This window comes from Zonotrichia albicollis, chromosome 3, assembly GCF_047830755.1.
Source record: "Zonotrichia albicollis isolate bZonAlb1 chromosome 3, bZonAlb1.hap1, whole genome shotgun sequence".
Lineage (NCBI taxonomy): Eukaryota > Metazoa > Chordata > Aves > Passeriformes > Passerellidae > Zonotrichia > Zonotrichia albicollis.
Genome location: NC_133821.1, coordinates 42,888,867 through 42,910,180, shown reverse-complemented (window position 1 = coordinate 42,910,180; position 21,314 = coordinate 42,888,867). Strand labels below are relative to the sequence as shown.

Genomic DNA, 21,314 nt, shown 5'->3' with positions numbered 1-21,314 from the left:
TGTTTATGTATAAAACCACTGCAATTTTAAGAGAAACCTGTTACAAATTCTGATTGAAATTACACTTAAATTGCTAGGCTGTCACAATACCTCTGTATGTATGTGCCACAAACCAGAATGCCACAAACACCTGCACTACATGACCTCCTATCCCCCTGTTGTCCTGTTCTTTTGGGGATCTTATAAAGCATACTCAGTAACTTCTTTTTTTTCATTTAGCTTTTGATCCTTGTGATATGCCTTGCCTTGATTGTTTTTTTGGGTTTTTTTTCTTATTCCTGTGGAAAGACCAGTTTGGCTTGAAAGTTTGCAATGAGTGCCAATGGCTGGCTGCAACTGCAGGGTGCACTGGTTTGCCAACGGTCATCCTAGAGAAGGAGACGCAGATGTAATTTCTCTGTTGGATGGGAATCTCCTCCTGGTTTCTCCTGGTCTCTGACCAGGCTAATGCAAGTTTTGGTATTGCCTTACTGCAAGTATAGAGTTAGGGCACTGCAACCCTGTTACACCTGGCATTTTCAGCATCTCCAAATCCCATTCACAGAGGCATTAATAATTACCGGTTTCAACTGAAGCAGTTTTGAGAACACAAACTCAATACAAGTACTCTGAAGAACATGATCACTGGAAGAACCTGCACCTAGAAAGCTTTGTTTGAGGACTAACTAAATGCTATAAGCACACAGCCAAAGGGCAAGCAGTAACCTGCATATCAAACTGCTGCTGAAGCAGGGAGCTCTGTCCTATGCACATGTGCTCATGAAATTAAAGCTTGAATCAGAAAGGGCAGACTCAAGGTGAAGAGCTCATCATTGTGCTTCTTGGGACCTTAATTCCTATATTCCTTAAGTTTCGTGTACTTGACCCTGTAAATGAATCTTGTGTGCACAAATGCCTTCTGCAATGAGCAGCAGGAAGGGGCCAGCTCTGTTGGGTGCAGTGCTGAACAGAGAAAGGTGAGTGCTTTGAAAGGGCCTGCAGAAGTTATGACCTAGAACAAAACTGTCTCTAGACAACTGGAAAACACAAAGGAGTGGCAAGGAACATCTATCTACAGCGAAGTTATTCTTGATTGTCTACATTAATCTATTTTTGAGTTGTGCAGGTGTATTCTTGCTCATTTTTTTCTGTTACTGATCAGACAAGGAGGGCATATAGCTGTAAAATTATAAATAAATAAACAAATAAATCTTGCTCATACTTCACTCTCCAGGGTAAACCATTTTCCTTTTGTTGCCTAGAAAATTTGATCTTTTATACCAAATTCAATCCTGAGAAGCTTCTAAATTTCTGAAATGGTAAGTTTCCCATTGGAAACTATACAATGTGTGATTGCAGAGGTATTAATTCAGCTGTTGTTGTGTCTGCTGATCCCAGTCCTGAAGCAGACTTCAAACCCCAGTGTCCCTTGAAAAATGAGGATATGAATTAAAGAAAAGTTCCTGGCTCTTACCATGGAGAACAGAAAGATGTTGGGGTTTTTTTTCATTTTATAGCCTTTACTACCTGGCACTGTATTGCTTTTAGCATGCAGTAGCCATATACTTTGTATAGTTCAGAATGCCAAGGCAGGAGTATCACAAACTATGAGAATTGAATTAGAAATACAATGTGCAGCGTTTTATTAAAGTTAATGCTTGGCAATAAACACACAAGGCTCTTCTGTAATACCAACTAATTTTCAATAAAGATTAGAGAACAGACTGTATTTTTTCTGTCTCTCACGGAGCAATTCTCATTAACGTGTGCTTCCTTCTATTTTATGGCAGAAATTCTTTGACCTTGAGGAAGAGAGTGCCTGCTTCCTTAAAGAACAGAAGAACACTTCCCTTCCCAAATTGAATCGTAACAAATACATGGTGACTGATGGAGCTGCCTATATTGGTAAGTAACCACATCTCAAGAAATTCTAGCTTGTGTCCTGCAATAACAGTCTTATGTAGATGAGCAATCTACAGCTGATATATTCCTTAAGTGAAGATAATAGTTAATTTCTTTGGGAACCTGGCTGGTGACTGAACTTTGAGACTTTGCTCGTTTAAAACCGTTTTTTCCCTCTGAATCAGTTTCTCAAGACCAACATTCTGCTTTCAGTATATTAAAACAGACTGAAAACACAAATATAACACAATTTATGAAGCAGGTATAATTATTAGCATATCCTCTTGTTCTGCAATACAATGAAGGTGGAGTGTTCTCCTTTTCCCATGTTATTACTAAAGCTACGGTCAATCTTGACAAATATTGTACAGATGCTCTTCATCCTCATCATCCAAAGCCTTACTCCATTTATTATAATGCTATTTCAGACACCCTCCTAACATTAGGTATGTATCCAACTGGTATTTTGGGTTAAAAGTGTATTTAAGTAAAATTGCTGTGTGGCACCTCACAAAAGGTTTTTTGTTTTGTTTTTTTTTACTTGAAAGTATAGGAAAAATTGTCCCTTGTGATGAGGTTTCAATTTACCATCCCTGATAACTTTAAAATTCTTAATGTTTCCTGCTGAAGTAAGAGCCTTGTTTGTCCAAAATACTGCATGTGTTTTAAGTGTATAATTTAAAATACTTACATTTTACTGAAATACAAAAAAGTAGCTGAAGCACTTGATTTACCTGTTTTCCATTAGTCCAATTAACCTTTTTGCCCTGCTAGTCCCAGGATTCAAAGTGCTTATCTGTTACCTTAGATTTCCACAAAGATTGTAATAACTGGCATAAACCAGTAAAATCGATTTTTCTTTCCTCAAATAGTATCTGTCAACAGGTAAGTTGTAAAATATCTACTGGTTTGGAACTCTGAATTGTTTGTACAGGAAAAAAAATATTCATTTTTAGCACTGAAAAGGCCAGTAAGAAAAGTGAATGGAGTAATAATGTAATAGATGTAAAAAGAAGAGCAAATTGGTTTTGAATAGAAGAACCTGTTTTCACTTCTGTTAAAACTTCCAGAAACAGTCTTCACTACGCGTGGTATGTATCGGAGCTTTTTTCCATCTCTGTAGTAGTGTTTCATTCTGGATTGCCTTTAGGGAGATTGGATTTTTATTTGGTTCTTTTTTTAATGTTAGAAACTCACTGTTTATTCCTGCCTTTGCTTGCAGGTAATTTTGATTGGGTAGGAAATGCTTTTACGCAGAATGCCGGAGCTGGCCTTGTTATCAACCAAGCAGACGCGGGGAACAGCACAAGCATCATTAAGCAACTCAAGGCTGTTTTTGAAAGGGACTGGTATTCACACTATGCCAAAAGTTTACAACCGACAAAAATCCCAAACTGCTTTAACCACAAACTCAATAAAGGAACTTCAAATAAGACTTCCATGAGCAATGTGAATTAGAAAGACTATTTTACCGTTTAGTATGGCAACGAAGAATTATGTTGGGGTGTAGCCTTCTTTCATATTTACAGACAAAAGACTTAAAGAAAAAGCAAAAAAAAAAAAAAAGAAGTTTGGTTTTGGGGGGTGTTTTTAGGAAAAAGCACACTTATATTAAATCTGTCTAACCTATATTCTCTATATGGATTATTTAAGACTTTCAAATTTGTTACTTCTGACACTGAATGTCATTTCCGCTTCCATGTAAATTTTAATGTTCCACATTTGAATTTATCAGCATGTGTCAATGTTTCTGTTTTAGGATTTTCCCCAATTGCCAACCTGGCTAGAGCAAACCTTGGGGCAAAATGAAGATTCGAGCTATGAAATTACATTCTAAGATCAGTTATTATTGACTTGCAGATAGATGGTAGGTGTACTGTAATAGAAAATGTAAAGGAGTTAGCAAAGTTTCACCCATATAAATAATTCCCTTCAAATAACTACCCTGTCATAAAGATGCTTACTGGTTTTGAGCATTTACTTTGAGTATCACTATTCCATGTCTTCTAACTAGCCTTAAAATACATTGGAGTTACAGGACTGGTAATTCTTTCATCTCCTAACAGTATGAGAAATATTTGAGGGGTTGGAGTTTGCCTCATAAAGTTTGTCATATTCCCTAAAGCCTCTCAGATTTTTTATCAAAGTACTGTGGACTCCTTTCAACAGAACAGTTATTTCCAATGACGTGCATTTCACCTAACAGTGAAAATCTCTGGGTTAATAGCTAAAACCTAGAACTGATTTTTTTTCATGTTTTTGTAATCGGAAGAAAATTTCTTCCACACATTAAAGATTTATCATGTGTCAGTCAGCAGATACATGATGACTCATTACTAAACCAATGCACATCTCAAAATCAAATACTGCTTTTTAGAAAGTATTTAGAAAGGCCAAGGGTGCAAAATCATGCAATAATTGTAGTAAAATGATCATAGGGTAATGTTGTTGCTTTTTACACCTGAAGAATTTGCTTTCCTAATTTCTACTTTAAAAAGAAATAAAAATTGTGAAGTGACATTTTTTTGTTAAAATGTCATCCATATAGGTAAATACACCTGCATGGACAGAAAGTGATGCCTTCATTTAGACCACAGTTTTAGTTTCGTTTCAGTTGGTGTCAAAAGTGTGCCTCTACAGTCACAACCAAGTTGCACCAACAAGCAACTGTTCTGTAAAAGTACGAATTTGCTCTTTGAAGAAATACACACAAATGTTTGACAACAAATTTTTCTCCAATCAGAGATGTAATAGCATAGTTTCATAATAAAAATGGTTCACTACTATGCCTCTGCTTCCATTGAAGAAACACAGCCATGAAAGCAAACTGCATTCTACGTTTTGTTAAATATTCACAGAACCTTTTCAAAAATAATGACTTTTCTTCTCATCTCCTGAAGGCACACTTCAAAAGCAGAGGGCAAAAAGAGAACAAAAACCCAACCACATTCCAAGGTATTAGTTTAATCTTATGAAGAAGTTAAAAACCCACCTTAAATTCAAAACATAGCTTACACTTATAAGGTAAAAAAATTCAAATTTATTTCACAGTGAGCACAACTTAGGGAATTCTAATAAATTAACATATGCTTCAGATTGTCAGCTAGAGATACCCCACAAGACTAATTATGACCCCAAAAGGCACACTTTTGACAAAGATTTTTGTTTATTTTGGAATTGCAAAGATTTACATCATCTTACTGAAAATAATGATAAATCAAAGTCAACTTTTACAGAAAATATTTTGCACAACTCCAATTGTCAATAACATTTTCTGATATTCAGATAAACACATGGCATGTATTAGTCTCACAGACACATAGAAAAGCATATTATCTGACACACTGATAAGAAACAAGTGTTTTAAAAGAAAAAGGTTTCCTGTGTTGCTATGAAGAAAGATCTTTGTGAGGAGAAATTTCTGGATTTTCTTCCTTCTGTATATAATTTAGAGTATGTACAGCATGTATGGGAGAGATTCCCAGAACTTAACTTACTTGTTGTGGATTTTTTGTTTTGTTTAAGAAATTAATATTAGTCCAGATTAATTACTGATGAAAATTTCAGCTCAGTTGTACCACCAATAACTTTAGTTTTGTGAGTCAAAAACTCACAAAATGAACAAACAAAAAGCCCACCACATTTTTAAAATTGTACAACTATCTGATTGAGATAGTTGTACAGTTTCTGAGATCCCTGTGGATAGATGATCTTAAAGCTTGAGATAACCTTAATACCATGACCTTACATAAACCACAAAATAATTCATGCAAACAAAAAACCCCACTGCCTGGAGTTGTTAATTGTAGCACCTAATGGCAATAATACACCGTAATCAACCAATGGAGGAGATTTTCCCCCCTCCTGCATTATGGATACTGCAAATGTGTTAAGTTTTTTAAATGACATCTTGTATAAAAAAAAAGGAGGATCTTAGTGGAACACAAATTTGTCAGACGATAAAGCTAAGCTGTTTACAAAGCAGGATTTATTGATGAAATCAGACTGACCATTGACTGCTTTAGTATAACAAATGATTGTTAAAATGGCTTTACTGCACGGATCCTAGGAAAATGCAGATCATGACTACTAACAAGATCTGTTAGTGTTAGTTTGCAAATATTTTCTTATTGGCTAGATAAACAGATTCTTGGTGCTTCAATGACCACCCTCAAAGAGCAGATACATAAAAGTATTTTTTAAAAGTGGCAGTATGTTTTGGTTTTATGAATGGAAGAATTTGGGTAGTTTTGAACAACTTTCAATGCAAAATACTGGCCAGCCATCCTAAAAATGGAATGGCAGACTTAAATTTCATTTGGTATAAAGAATGGATCAATACTGTAATAACTGTTTAGAATGGCGTCAGCTCCAAAGTAGTACATAAGGCCTTGACCTATTACATTAGCCAAAAGGCAAAGTGCATCCTTGAACTTCAGCAAATAGGAAATTTAAAATACCAGATTATTTTTTGAAACCATATAAGGGGATTATTGCCAATTCTTTGGCCTGGGCAGCACTGTTGCTGTTTAACTAGATTTGCTAAAACCGCCTCAATTTTGGCTTCAGATCCTTCTGCCACTGTAATAAATGGAAGCAAATCCATTACAGTGATTTCACACTAGTTTAGCAGGGATCAGAATCTAAACTAGTTTTGTTTCGCTTCCAATCTCCTGAGTATCACCACTGCACAGGTTATTTCCTAATTTAACAGGGGGTTAAATTCAGGGGGTTCTCACAGACTTCACAGGCATAACCCAAAAGATGCACTTTCTCTAGGCCCTTCTAACTGGTATTGGTAACTCTGTCATATTAAAGGCAATTTCCTAAACAGAACAGTTTTATTCTTAAAGAATATAGACTGCAATTGTTGTTTGCTGCAAACATTTACTAGTGCCTTATTCATACAAGCTTTTGTTTAACTGTTCCTCACCTGAAGTCCTGCTATAGATCCTGTATCTAGTACTGAGGCATAGAGCAAACTTCCTAAGTAAGAAGACATTGTGATGTTTACAGTTTAGTACCTAAAACTAGAGCCACAAAAAGACAAAAACTGACTGCAAGATGTTGGTCCAAACCACAAGCACATCTAAACTGGAGCATTTTTACCCAATCCCAGTTAAAGAACTAAATTTCATAATTTACTCCTGGCTTCTTTATCCAGGAGTTGAATTATTCTGGCTTGCCAAGCTATAAAATCTGAATTCTCCCAATATGTGGCTGCTATGAAAACCATAATCACAGAAATTCCTGTAAGCACAGGTTGAAGTTCAAATATGACACAGTGGCTTTCCAGATCTTGCATGTTAAGTCTCAAGTTGTTTTGGGCCAGCTACTTTTTCTACCTGAAGTGTGAACTAGGATCCACAACTACTCTCACCTCTTGTTTGAAGACCAGAAAGGCATGGATTATGTGCTACAGCACAATGGCTATAGCTGTACCCTAACAGATTGAGGTTTTACCCTATGTAGGACCAGGTATTCCTTCCAGTAAATTCAGGCTGTGCTGGTGGTTTAGAAGAGAGCTTGAGAAACAAGTAGAAAAGCCTCCAAATGCTATTTTTATTTTTAAGACCTCCCTATTATTTGCTATACTACCAGCTACCTAAATTCTACTACTTTGTTGAGATTCATACACATAAAAACTGGAAAATTAGGTTCTGTTACCTTCAAGTTAACCCTAATCTAAGAAAAAATCCAGAAAATGTATAGGGTTTTTTGTGAGTTTAGCATGTACTTACTGGAAAGAGTGATGAGAATGCACTCTCATCAAGATGGTAAAAACATCAGTTGGCTCTTCCAGTTTTTCCATCTGAAGTTCTAAATGTCCCTGTCTTAGATGGTTATACACTTGACTCCTGAGAATGGCCTTATAGAGTGCACTAAGTTATCTTCAAACTTTCTGGTCTTCAAAATTATCTCTTCATTTTAATACAAATATACTGACTAAATGTTTAGTATGTTTCCAGATGGCAATTTCTGGTGCTGTGTTTTTCTTCCACTCTTACCCTTTCTCTACCTACAGCTATCATACATTCATGGTTTTTCAGTCATCATTATTCCAATGAAATCTATGTAAAGAAACCAGAATGAATCCTTGGTGTGTTTAAAATTCACAATGATGCCTCCCAAGCTGAAGGTACCACTTCTAACACTGCTCCACTTCTAACACTGCAAGGTATAGCAGCTCAACTGATACTGTAGGAGATTTTCTTAGCTGTAGTTTTTCACTTTAATTACTGCTGGATGTTATTTATGAATTTCTCAGTATTGAATCAGGTTGCTCTTGGATCATCACTTTGCACAAATGCCTTAGAAGCTTGCCAAACTAGCATGTAAAGAGACCTCATTCAAAATAGTTTAGACAAGAAAAGAACTTGTGCTTTACACTCTGAAGGGTGCTGAAGTCAATGGATAAACTCTGGTCCTATAATAAAGTGGAGCTTTCTATTGTACCTCCTGTTTAGATTAATCCTGCATGGGCTTCCAAGAAAGTCTGTGAGAATTGATTGTTTGAATTACCTTGCCATCAGGAATTTACAGAGAATCTGAAAATAATCCAGCTGTATTGAGTGGTTCAACACAGTAATGTCAAGTGGGTTTTCATGAAAACACATTTGTATTATATATCCATACGATACAAACTGCATTAAAGTGCTAATGTCAGGTTTTCCCTACAGTTCAAAAACATGTAGGACAAAAATCAAGCTACAGCAGTCTGTTTCTGAAAACTTTGTTAAAAATAGATTTTAAGAATGTAATTCAATTCTGGCTGCAAGTTATTCTGCTATAGTAATGTAGTCAGCTCTGTTTTGTTCACAACAAATTCTACACTGCAATTTTACAGGAAGACTCAATAACTTTTTAACCCTGTAAAATAACCACAATCAATCTGCCTTTAAGAACAGGAAGAATGATGGCCAATTCAGGCTGCAGACTATAATATAGAATATAATAAAAATAGCTGTCAACTGCAGCATTCCAGAGGATGATTTTGTGCTATTTCATATTGCATGGTGACAACCATGAACAATATGAATGACATGTATCACAGTGGTGCTGCATGAACACATGGTGGACATTGACTCTCATGCAGTAAAATCCATCCCTCTTGTAACAGCATAAAATGTAGTAAGAGTAGAGAGGAAGGGACAAAAAGAGCCAGAGGCAAACTAACTTGGATTGAGTTAATGGATTGGATGCTGACATAAAAGCTCTGGACTGCATTTTTATTTTGTTCCTTTCTCGGCAAAATCCTGTGTTTCTTATGCATCCTCCTTGCTCATCTTTATACGAGTAAACTCCCATGGTTGTTTTCAGAATGAGGAAGGAAACTTATTACAAACTTACGCTTAGCAGAAAGAAATCAGCACGAATAAAAGCCCATTGATTTCTGTCCAGCAGGTACCAAGTAGTAAAGCACTATTTGAAGTGGGACTTCTCCTTGGACATAAGAAGTTTCTAGTGTAATACAAGCAAAAATTGACAGCGTAGCACGCGCCTGCAAATTTCACATCACATGCGGCATTGCTTGTGATTTGTTTGTTCTCTCAATGTACAAATACAGTCATCAGACAGATACCATTCTGAACTGCTGATAAACTGGAGAAAACTAAGCACAAGTATCAGGCAATCCAACTTGACACACTCAAATGAGGTAAAAGAATCCTCCCAGAAGAGCTAACTGTATAAAGTTTATAAGTCACCTAGAAGCTAGAATGATTTTCAAATGTAACTTTTAGGGACTTGATGGGGGTTTTAATGGGGAAGGAAGGTTTCTGTTAAGGATTAAAGGCATGCACTGTTATATGTAGTGTCTAAGCAAAACAGCATAAAAAATGTAAAATAAGAAGCTCTTCAAATGGACGTATGTAGACCAACTTTTTGCTGACTGACCTGCTAACAAGTATTTTCTAGTAGATCTCAATCTAGCAGATCTCAATGTTCAATTACTTCACAATAATCTCTTTAAATTACTCTGCAAGTATTCCTTATTTGTATTTCTTCAAGTGACACTGTACCTATATTCAGTGGTTTACTTGAAACTTGACAAAAAAGCAGGATGCTTCTGGAAGCAAACAAAGAACACCAAAGCTGTTTCTTTCTAAAGGTCAGAGGACTTCCTCTCATCTAACTTGTCCTTTTATTATCTCCTACTTCTTCAGCAACCCACTCCAGGCTGACATTTGTCATGGCTTGAGTAGAAAAGAAAATGAAGTATTTTTAGTCACCTGCTGTTTCTGAAAACTGCTGGCTGCTCAACATGTTCTTGCCCTTTGACAGATCCCTCATCTAATGAGATACTAGAAGTATAATAAAGGAGTCCAAGCACATAATTCCAGGTGCCTCAAGTAATTCTTGACCTGGAAAGACACATATGCCAAATCTGGAAAAAGAGATGGATGGTGGGGGTGGGGAGAATGCTTGGCCAGCTTTTAATGAGGTAGAGGTTCTTCTGATGATATAAATACCTCTTCTGGTGAATTTGCTTTATTCTAGAATGAACCACTCTTATCCACACAGCCAGATTTGCAGTGACTGAAATGTGTGGCCAACTTCAGCATGAAAAGGTGAGAGGCCAAATGTCCCTCATCTCTATGAATTGAACTAATTTCTTCACTATGTAAGAGAGGTGGAAGAAGCAGGTAACATTCCCTCTTCTGAGGGAGTAGGCCAGGTTGCTACTAGAAATAGAGCTGATAAGGTTTCTAAAAGAAGCAAAGATCTTGCACATCTGACTTCTATTAATTCTCACAAGATGGTGCATCTCTACAGCTTTTGTACCAATTTCTTTGTGGCAAGCTGTCAGACTTCTCAGGAAAGCTCCGTTTCCTCCTTCTCTCTATGCTCAAGACAGTTGTGACATCTGCTTTTAACAATCTCCAGATTCTTCAAAGACATTTCTAAACTAGGCTGTAAGAATTTTCCCTGTGAAAAGGAAAAATGAAGTGCAGGTTCAGTGAGGAATCCAAAGAACCTAGTACAAATATTAAAATACATAAGAAATCAGGATCAAAACCACAAGGCATTCTCATTTTTGCCAACAAATGAGACTTGGGAAGGCAAACAAAAGGCTAATGCAGTACCTCAGATTAATGGGACTGGAATTTATAAACCAGAACTCTTATGGACAGTCCCCACATCTGAACTGCTGCTCTCAGTATGCAGAGATGCAGTGAAGAATCAGAGAACTGCTTTGATGTGCTGTACAAAGGTTTCAGCATTCAAAGTGTTATGTCCATTTCTCAATGTATACAGCTTAAAAGATAGGCTAAAAATGGGATTATGTGTATATTTATACAGATCTGACTGCCAAATAATCATTGAAAACCAGTCACTTCTCTTAGCAGTTGTGTCTTCAGATGTCACCACAGAGATCTTACTGAATATGCCTGGAGAAAGGCAGAAAAGCAACATCTGTGGCAGCAAGTAAGCCAACCACAAAAAAGCTGCAAGCCCATTTTCCAAGTGCTGGTTGATACAATAAAAGCATTCAAGTGTCCCCATCCAGCTCAGATTCCAAATGTCCTTGTATCAGATTCCAAATACAGACTTGAGGCTCCTCACACACAGACTCAGAGACATGTCCTCAAAGGAAAAATCAGTATCTTTGCTAGAAGAGCTTGGAACATCTCTAGCACAATTACTTGTTCCACTGCTGTCCTACTCTTAAATAAGGCTGACAGGAAATAGTACAGCTGTCTGGAAAGGGCCACATATCCTTTACTAGATAATGCAAATATGCACACAAAGAGACTCAGAATAATGAGTTACCAAAGTGGACTCCTGGCTGCAGCACAGAGGGACATCAGTGTCACCCTTTCTGATAGCACACACCAAAGCCATCTGCTCACCTTGTCATTCGCACACTGCATGTGGGCCAAAGCTCACTTTTTAAAAAAAAACAAAGGGCAGTGTTTCTCTCTGAATGAAACATTCCAGAGAGGATTATACTTTTTTTTTTTTCTTTTTAGTAGAGAGAACAGCAATCACTGCCCTACTTTTCTTCCCTTTCCACACTCCACTTTGCAAATTAGCAAATGTTTCCACCATCTCTGCCTCATCTTTTTCCTTTTCAAACTATTTCCTGAACTCTGTTTCTGAATCCCTTGCTGCTGCTTTGTCTGCAAGGATGAATCCCTGCAACTTGCATTGTTGGTGCTGTAACATCCTACAAGGTTACTTCACTAGCTTTACCTGAAGTGCTCAGAAGGAGGAAGTGCATGCACACACTGTTTAAAGACACACAAATTACTATGTATGAAGACAAGGGAGGTCAGGGCAAAAGCAGAATGCAGGAATACCTGGACAGGGAAGGGGTCTAAAGTCATACTCCTCAGTCCAATTTCACCTTGGCACACCCAAAACCTGTATCAGGATCTAGAGCTCAATTTTGCAAACCTTGCACAACTAACACAAGCCTTGCCTCCAGGTATTCTGTTTGCTGTTGGCCTGGAGTCACTCTCCAGGTTAACCTGCCAAGCTAGGCAATAACAAGCGAGTCAAAACCACAGACAACTTCAAGCCACGTGACCTCACCTTTGTCCTCCAGGTGGCATTTGGCCACAGAGGGGTCTAACCTAGGTACTTGGCATCTTGTGACAGTGAAGATGGTCCAAGCTCACCATCATATACAACACCACTACATTCAAAAGAGCAAATGAAAAAATATCAGCTCTCTGCAAATGTATTTTAAATCTCTGTGTGTGACTTTGGCACTGCATTTTATTCCCCAACACAATCTAAAAATATCAGGAGTTCTGTGTAGAGTTTGCAGAGCAAAAAGGGTGTGTACTATATGTTTCCTACTATACCTCTTCTGATGGAATAAATATCAAATAGAAAAATCTGTCTAAACTTATTTTGAAAACTGCATGGCCAGCTTATGCAGTAGCTAGATATGTGGCAAGGTTACAGCATTACTCTCTAAGGAGAATACAATTAATATGTGTATATCTTTTGTTCAATTCAAGCACTGTGTAGTCTCCAAGTTCAGCTATGAGAAGTAGGGATCACTTCTCATTATCCTTCCTATTCCAAACCACAGTATTTATCACAGATGTGTACAATACAGCAGCATAGCTTAGGCCTGTTATATAGGTCAGTCTCTGCAATGCACATGAGAACATAGTTTGCCACTGCAAAGGAGAGTGGCTGCAAAATCTATTTTGGATAATCCAATTTATATTTGAGGAAATCAATGTGTGGTCATTTCTAGAACTGTGAATATAAGGCAACTGCTGCATGCTTGTATATTTGATAAGTTTTATTATACTATATCCTTATATGAATGCCTATGCAGTGTAAATGCTTTAATATAAGATACTGAATGTTTTTTTTACACATTATTTTCTAAACAATGCTACATTTTACTGCATGTTTATTCACCCTTTTGTGTTGGTACAAAGTGCAAGCTGCAAGACACATGATTTTAATAACTTGCACAGCAGCTATTCAAATCCATTATAAAAACACGTTCTTATGTAAAGACTTAATTTGGCAAGAAATGTGCTTCCTTTAGACAATGGGCTTGGTTCACAGCAATACCTGTGTACTTAATGTTTATTTATTAAAAAAAAAAATACAGCATTATCCCTGAATCCATAAATGAGGCCATTGAGTCTGCTGAGAGCCACTGTGTTGGCATGCTTTTGTACCTTTGAAAATGTAAATCTGCATTTACTAGGAAAACAGATGACCTGTCCTGATGCAAGCTGTAATTGAAAAAATCCAATCCTGAGCAGCCACTGTCTTTGGTGCTGCAGGATGATAATGTAGCAATCTTTTTTTTTTTCTTTAAACAACACTTACAGTTCATACTCATGACCTTAATACAAATAATTCATGTTACTTGATTGTGAACTGGGCCCACTGTTTACAGCATTACTATTTCAAAACCAAAGTTCAATGCAATTAACAAAATTGATCAAATTTATTTGTTTGGAAGAAAAAAAGAGGAGACCAATTTTGCTGATGCTTTGGAGAGCTGGCTCAGAACAGAGTGCTGCTTCTGTACCAATGAATTTTAAATGTAAGGAAATCACTGGCTGAAAGACTGACGGCTAAGACAGCATTGTCAGTGGTAATATACTGCTGGAAACTAAGTTACCAATGATATAGCATAAATCAAGGTAGTAATTCATTAATTTAAAGATATGTAAATACTGATTTTAATGCTGCAGCATCACAGAGATCATTTTTCACTGCTTTGATATCCAAGGATTCCTAGTACTACACAAACGTATTTTATCTGCTCCATTTTTTAGGTTCGGTATTTTCATTCAAAGCAAAGTAACTCCCATTTCTTTGTACTGCACTGAAATAAAGAATCTTGTTTCAGTACATAATGCTTTTCTTATTCTCTGTTTGTCTATTTGTTTCTGTGAGCACGAGATCCCAGATATCAGCCCCTACTGTCCAGCTCCAGTCCTGTGCACAGACACACCCCAGAGGCAGAGCAGGTAACACTGACAGTGCACTGGTGCCTCCCTGCAGGGCTCTGCAGAGCCTGAGCAGCGCTGGCACTGGTGCCACACCACTGGGACTTCTGCCATGGGATCCTCTCTCCTAGTAGCTTTGCACTAAAGTTCTACTTGGAATCTGGGAAAGCAGGCACTACCCAGATTTCTCATTTCTCAGGAGACTCACAGAGTCATTGTGATTTTCTGTTGCCAGGACTGCTGTCACATTCTGTTATGACTACAGGAGTCGTAACCAAATGAACATAAATTCCCCTCTGATTTGCATCTAAAAAGCTGCTGGCAGGTTTAGAATTTACCAAATTCTAAATCATTCGCTCTATGGAGACTCATGTTCCAAGTAGTTTGGAAATGAGAACACTCAGCAGCAAAGAATACTCAAACAAAAAGGTGAAGACTGACAGGGGATGGGAGGAAGCTGAATTTCCCAAGATAAACACCAGCCCCAGTAGCTTATTCTTTTTTGAGAGCTGTTTCATGTTGCACCAGCGAGGCACCTTTTGACTGCACAGGTCCCAGTGGGTGAGCTGCTGCCCTGTGACCCACAGAGTTTCAAATACAGCACCTGAACAGATTTCAGGTACAGCAGGAGTGATGAGGGCAGAACAAGGAGAAGGAATCAATTCCCACAAAGAGAAGCTTTACCTTAATTCCCAAACTACTTATATCCCTGTTTGTGGTTTTGGGTTTTTTTTTACAATATCAGAGCACCTCCCTTTCACATTTTCCTTGCTTTTTGCAAGACAATTCTTCTACTTCATTATTATTTTACCACCCATTTTCATGAAAAATGAAGTATACACTTAACAAAAATATGCATTTAGGAACTAAATATTCTTTTCAGATATGCAGCTTCACAACAATCATATGAAGCAAGAAACAAAATATTAGTCCTGTTTACAGACAATTAGCAACTGTAATTGTTTGCCGTGCATTGTATCACGGCAATTTAGCCTGCAAAATACACAAAATTTAAATTCAGCTGCTGACATCTATTTTTATGTTAAATTTCCTTTCCAAATATGCATTTTCTCTGGAAATATGCTTGGAAATGTTCAGATGCATTCCATAAGAAGGCAAAACAAAATTTCAATCCCAGTAGCTGAAAAGAAATCAGCTGCAATGCCACAGCTACAGTGCAGGCCACTGCCCTGGACTGATTCACAGAGAAGGAAGGGATTTTATCCTATTCCCTGCCTTTGATCACAACAGGATTTGTGCTTGTGTGGAATGAGATGATCATGGTGAAATGGGTATGTCCCCTCTGCATTCAGAATCACATGCACTAGAAAGGCCACCTTTCAAGTAAAGCAGACATTGCTATGATGTTTTTTATAGGATACATCCCTTTCCAACTTGATACCCCCTCCAAGACAGCGCATACATTTTATCAATTAAAGCAGAGCACTGATCCCAAAGATGTTGACATCTCCCAGAACTTTACAGTTTCCTACAAAAAAAGAAGCCCTTCCCACCCCTGATTATTTTTGAGTACCAATACTCATTTCTCATGGAGTGCCACATGTATTCCAGCAATGCTGCACTGAAAGAACCCAGCAAATGACAGCACCTGTACCCCAGTAGGAGCACAGCAAATCAGCTGTGCTATGCTCTTGGACTTTGCTAACCCCTTTGGTACCAAGTGATAAAACAAAAAGTAGAAAAGCCATTTTCTTTCACATATATGTTTCTTAACAGTATTGCCAAGGTTTAACCCCAGTCAGGAGCCAGGCCCCCCAAGCTGCTCACTCACTGCCCCATCAGCAGGGCCAGGGAGAGAATGGGAAGGGTAAAAGCTGGAGAACTCGTGGATTGAGATAAAGAGAGTTTAACAGGGAAAGCAAAAGACAAACACACAGGCAAAGCAAGACTGGGAACTCATTCACCATTTCCCATGGGCAGGCAGGTGTTCAGTGATCCCCAGGAGAGCAGGGCCCATCACAGGTGCCAGGGACTTGGGGAGACAAATGCCTTCACTGCAAATGTCCCCCCACTGTCCTCCTCCTTCCCCCAGTTTACATCCCTAGGAGGATCTCCTATGGGCTGGAATATCCCTTTGGTCAGCTGAGGCCCCAGTCCCAGCTGTGTCTGCTCCCAACATCCCATGCACACCCAAATTCCTTGCCAGCCATGGCAGCATGGAAAGCAGAAAAGGCCTCAGCTCTGTGCAAGCCCTGCTCAACAATAACAAAAACATATCTGTTATCAGCCCTGTGTTCAGCACAAATCCAAAACATAGCTCCTGGGAAGAAAATGAACCCTACCCTGGCCACAGCCAGCACAAGCATGCTCTCTAAAGTAGCTGAAGTGCACAACACATTAGTATTGTGCTGAGACAGATTGTCCCTGGTTAAATAACTCCTGAACAGCCTATGCTTGTTGTCCCAGAACAAAACTCCAGCCCACTTAGAGAATTCTGCTAAATGTAACCCAGGTTTTGGAATTGTATTATAGACAGAAGAAAAATATTCAGAACAGGTGTTTGGGTCACTGCGAGAAATCTTCCAAATCACTTCATTCCTGCTGCCCCACAACCAATGGTAGAACAGTGTCATCAAAATGATGCACAGGAGGTCTGAAATCAGAGAGCAGAGAAATCACTGAACAGCAATAACCAACTTTTCAGGCTCCCATGTCTCAGTTTTTTTCCTCTGAACCAAGTCCTATTCTGAGACAGAGAAGGGATGTCTTTCTTCAAGCCTTGCACAGCCTGCAGTTTAAAACTCAGTCATGATGCTAGAGAACACAAAGATGAAAGCACAAATCATGGCTCAGTACCAAAGAGTCATGTTCCAGTCCCTACCCTGTATCTTTTTTATGGATGTAGCCACTAATGAACCAATATGGCAGTAAGCCCTTAGGTAGATATTAGTGCTGGTGCAACACAATATTCCCAAAGACTGTGTTCAGCCTGCCAACAGCGTGCCAACACATCCCCAGGCTCCCAGAAAGGTCATGTCTTCTACAGCAAAACCAGCTCAGTGAGCTCTGTTTTAAAGGCTCATTTAAAACCAAAAGATCAGCACATTCATTTCTGTTCATATTGATACAGAATTTAGAGTTGCAAATACTGAAAACCTCAGGGACAGCCTTTTCAAAATGGGCCCTGGTTGTATTAGAACCACAGCAAATACTTTACAGATAACCAAAGCAGCAAAGTCTACATCCACTGGTTTTCAGACTAAGAATACTCTCCTGAACCCCTTCAATAAAAAAAATATATTCTCCTCTACAAGCAGAGGAAAGAGAGTAAGGCTGTGGTATCAGCTTAATGGAAAAACAAAAAAAAAGGCAATATAGGCCTTTTTCATATAGGCAATGAAAATAGCATCCCAAGCTGTGGCTACCATTCTGAAAAGCCTGGTCCTCAGCTCTAAGTATCAAACTCTCAGCAGAATAATCTTTCAAAAACACCATGTTTTCAATCAGCTGACTTGGAGAAAAAAGTTGTTCTAACTCAGTACAGTGGATTCACCCATATCACGGGACACCCAAAATAGGCCGAGTGCTCCTTAGGTCTGTACATCAGTGCTTGCAAGGAAATGGTGCAGAAGAGTCAAAGTCTGCACCTCATCGCTGATCCATACTCTTACCTAAGTGTACAGCAAAAGTCAGCTTCCACACTGAAGGGTGAAATTTATCTCAAGGCCTCACGTTTTTTGCTGTTATGATGCCTTGTCAGAATCAATGCCTGCACAATGGTTATGGATATGTCTGATGGAGGGAGCTACTTGACATGCACCCTTCTTTCTGGTGACTTGATAAAAGTCAATCACGTAAGTAAAAAACCCTGCAGGTCACAGGGGAAGAAACGTGTTAAGTTCTAGTGAGTGAGTAATCCAAGAAAATAAGCTGAATTCTACACTGCACCATAGGAGATAGGTGGAAGGCAGGACAACAAACAGGAAAGTGAAAAAAATAATAAAATCTGAGGAAAAAGCTGAAAAGCACTTTCAGGTATTCGCTCTGCCATGAAGTGTCAGTCCCAACATGCTTGGAGTCCTAAGCCTTCTCCAAGTCTGAAAGCTCCTTAACTAAAACAATTTGTGGAACAAGCCAAGTAAGAAACAGGCATCAATAGAAAACTACTTGTCAAGTATAACCTTACATGCAATGTAACAAAAGATAAAGTAGAGACGTGAAATTTTGATAAGCCAAAACCTTCAAAGGCTTCCATCCTTATCTACCTTTTAGCAGGCAAATGGAAAGTTCAGAACAGCTGCTAAATAGTATGTTTTACAGTAAAATGTTTTCAAATTATCTGTTTTTCCTGTGAGCTTTAGGTAAAAAATACATTAAAATAATATAAAAATAAAAGAACAAGGAACAAAAATGGAAATATTATGATCTTTAGTACTTAAAGTCTATATTGTCAGGAATTCACATTGCTGCTTCTGGCACACTGTGGCAGACACATCACATTAATAATAAATGCCAGGACTGGAAGTTCAAACAAATTGGAACTTGTTCCATTGCCATTTCTATATAAAAATTTTATTCATATACCCTATACAACTGCTTATTTGCAATTCCAGTGAGTTTTGTTATCCTGTTTTGCATTTCATTAGGTTGATGACCTGGGAGAGGGGTTTACTATCATTATGGCTTCTGGAATGTCTACAGGAGTTGAACATGAATTATATTAACAGCAAAGAAATTAATGAGAGAATCAGGAGCTCCAATCTGGAAGTAAGAAGCATTACTTTAAGCTACTACCCAAGTGATTCCTCTTAATCTTCTGCCCACCTGATTCTCTGCACCTGCTGTACACAAAAGTCTCCTTTAGAATAAAGCAGATTCTGTGACAAAACCAGGACTCGAAGAAGGAAGCACACAGATGCATCCTGAGATAAGTCAGCATTCCCACAGGACCTGTACAAGTTTACAAGCAATGAAGGAAATGCTCTGCAAGGACCAGAACGGTTTCACTTCCAGAGTCAAGTATCCCAGATCAGTTTTGGATGGGGGCTCCATCCAAAGTCCCCAGGTGTGGTGTCAAAGGGCCCAGGGGATCTGCTTGCAGCCTGGCCAGTGGCGACCAGAGCAGTTTGTGGGGCTAAATGCTCAGAGCCCCACCAGACACATTTCCCTCCAGGCAGAGGACAGATCATGGAGCCAGCAATGGCCTCTTCCAGAGGCAGAACCTCCTCCTCCCGCAGCAAAGGTGTCTGGTAACAATTTGAAACAATTGATGTATTTCTCACAAACTTAATATCCCTCTCTTTATCTCAATTAGTGTTATTTTTCCTCAAAACTGCATACAGGCTTCCTGACTCCACAGGCAATGTGCTGATAATTAGGCTGGCCTGATTTTATCGCTAGAAATTTGTAGCAAAAGAAATCAATTTAACATTTTAGCCCAGCTCTGAGGTCAAGCCATGGATCTGTGGAGCACCTGTTGATCAAACTCAAGTCCCAGTTGCCCAATGACCTAAACACTGTGCACAGTGACTGCAAGCCCCAGTGGGACTGTGCATCCTCCTGCTGGATTAGGAATTCTTTGCTCTCAAGAGTAACACATGTGAGATTGCCAAAGATCAGCTCTGTCATAACTCAAAGGAACAGCAGCTCACATCAGGAATTTGTGTGTTGGTCATCACTAGAGTACTCAGTGACCAAAGTCTGAATAAATTCACTGCACATCCTTTAATTTATCTGGGCTATGGTAGGTCATAAAAGACATGAGATCAGATCCCAGACAAAAAATTACTACATCTTAGAGTACCAGTGATTAAAGGTCTGACTGTAGTTAGACAGAGGGAAACAGAGAGCAGGTTTTTACTGCTCATTTAGTCTCTTTCAAGAATACTTCAAGAAACTGTTGAAGTATTTTGAACTGTTTCTTCTTTGAAATAACAAAAAGAAATGCTGTGAAAAGGGAATTATAAAATGGTATCATCAGAAAAATAAACAACTTTGTTGTAGCAGCAGTGTGTGCAAAGAATTTCCAAGATGTCATGGCTGATACTAACAGCTTTCTCTGGCATGCTAAAGTATTCAGGTACTCCCAGATGGCACAAAGATATTTTTACACACTTTTCTTTACCCTGGAACTAGCTAAAGTGTTTCATCCTATTTCAATCTCTCCTCAACTTGCCATAGCAAGGGGTACCAATTTTCTGCCAGGTGTCCTAGACTTATGCACAGCTAGTAAAGCTCTTTTCCTCAAATTGGCTGCTGTTCCCAGATGAGCAAACCTACAGGTCACCAGAATTACTTTGTACCTACAGAATCATGGGTGATGAGCAGAAAAAGTGCAAAGCCAATAAATCTATGAAGCATAAATGACCTAATGTACCATGAAGCTCTTAACAGGTCTTTTCCTTGGCTCTGTGGCAGAGAAGTACCTCAGCTGTCACCAGAGCTTCAATACAAATCCTACAAGATCTGCTGAGACACTTTCAGTTTCCAGACACACATTGTCCTGCTCCAATGCTTCCCCTTCCTGAAACAACAATGGAAAATTATGGGGAATTTGACAAAAAGAAACCTGCCAATTTGAGGATTACATCACAATTAAACAGGCATCACATATTTTAATATTGCTTTGCTTTACACAAGGTGTAGGCAAAGAAAAACATCTATTGTCAGCATTGTAAGGTACATTTCAGCTCTCATCCCAGCACACTTCCACTGGCCTGCCTTAGGGGCTAGGGCCAGCACCAAAATGAACAGTGTCAGTAAATGCTGTTCCTCAACATTTAAAAACTGTTAGCTCCAGAGACAAAGAGAAGTAGCAATTAAGAAACAAAGGCATGCTCTGACTCAAGGTGATTCTGATCACAGTTGCCACATAAGGGTACCAGGCAGAATGTGCCTACAAACAAAAAAATCTGGAGGTTAGTTCATGTAGCATCATTCTCCTGGGCCTTTGTATGTTTCCATGAAAGGGTGTTACCGTTTCATTTCATTTCAAACCCATTTAAAAACCAAATAAATTCCTAGAACAGGGAT

General features: G+C 38.6%; 1 protein-coding gene across 9 annotated transcripts in view; it reads left to right on the top strand.

Annotated features, from left to right (window-relative positions):
- The window catches only part of PLD5 (phospholipase D family member 5), a 185,785-nt gene extending 172,275 nt beyond the window's left edge, over window positions 1-13,510 (top strand). For all 9 annotated transcript variants that reach the window (XM_074537247.1, XM_074537248.1, XM_014268972.3 and 6 more), the window contains 2 exons: window positions 1,770-1,884; window positions 3,104-13,510. In XM_074537247.1, the coding sequence (XP_074393348.1) occupies window positions 1,770-1,884; window positions 3,104-3,339 (351 nt within the window). In that variant the 3' untranslated portion in view covers window positions 3,340-13,510. The remainder of the gene's footprint in view (window positions 1-1,769; window positions 1,885-3,103) is intronic.
- The last annotated feature ends 7,804 nt before the right edge of the window (window positions 13,511-21,314 follow it).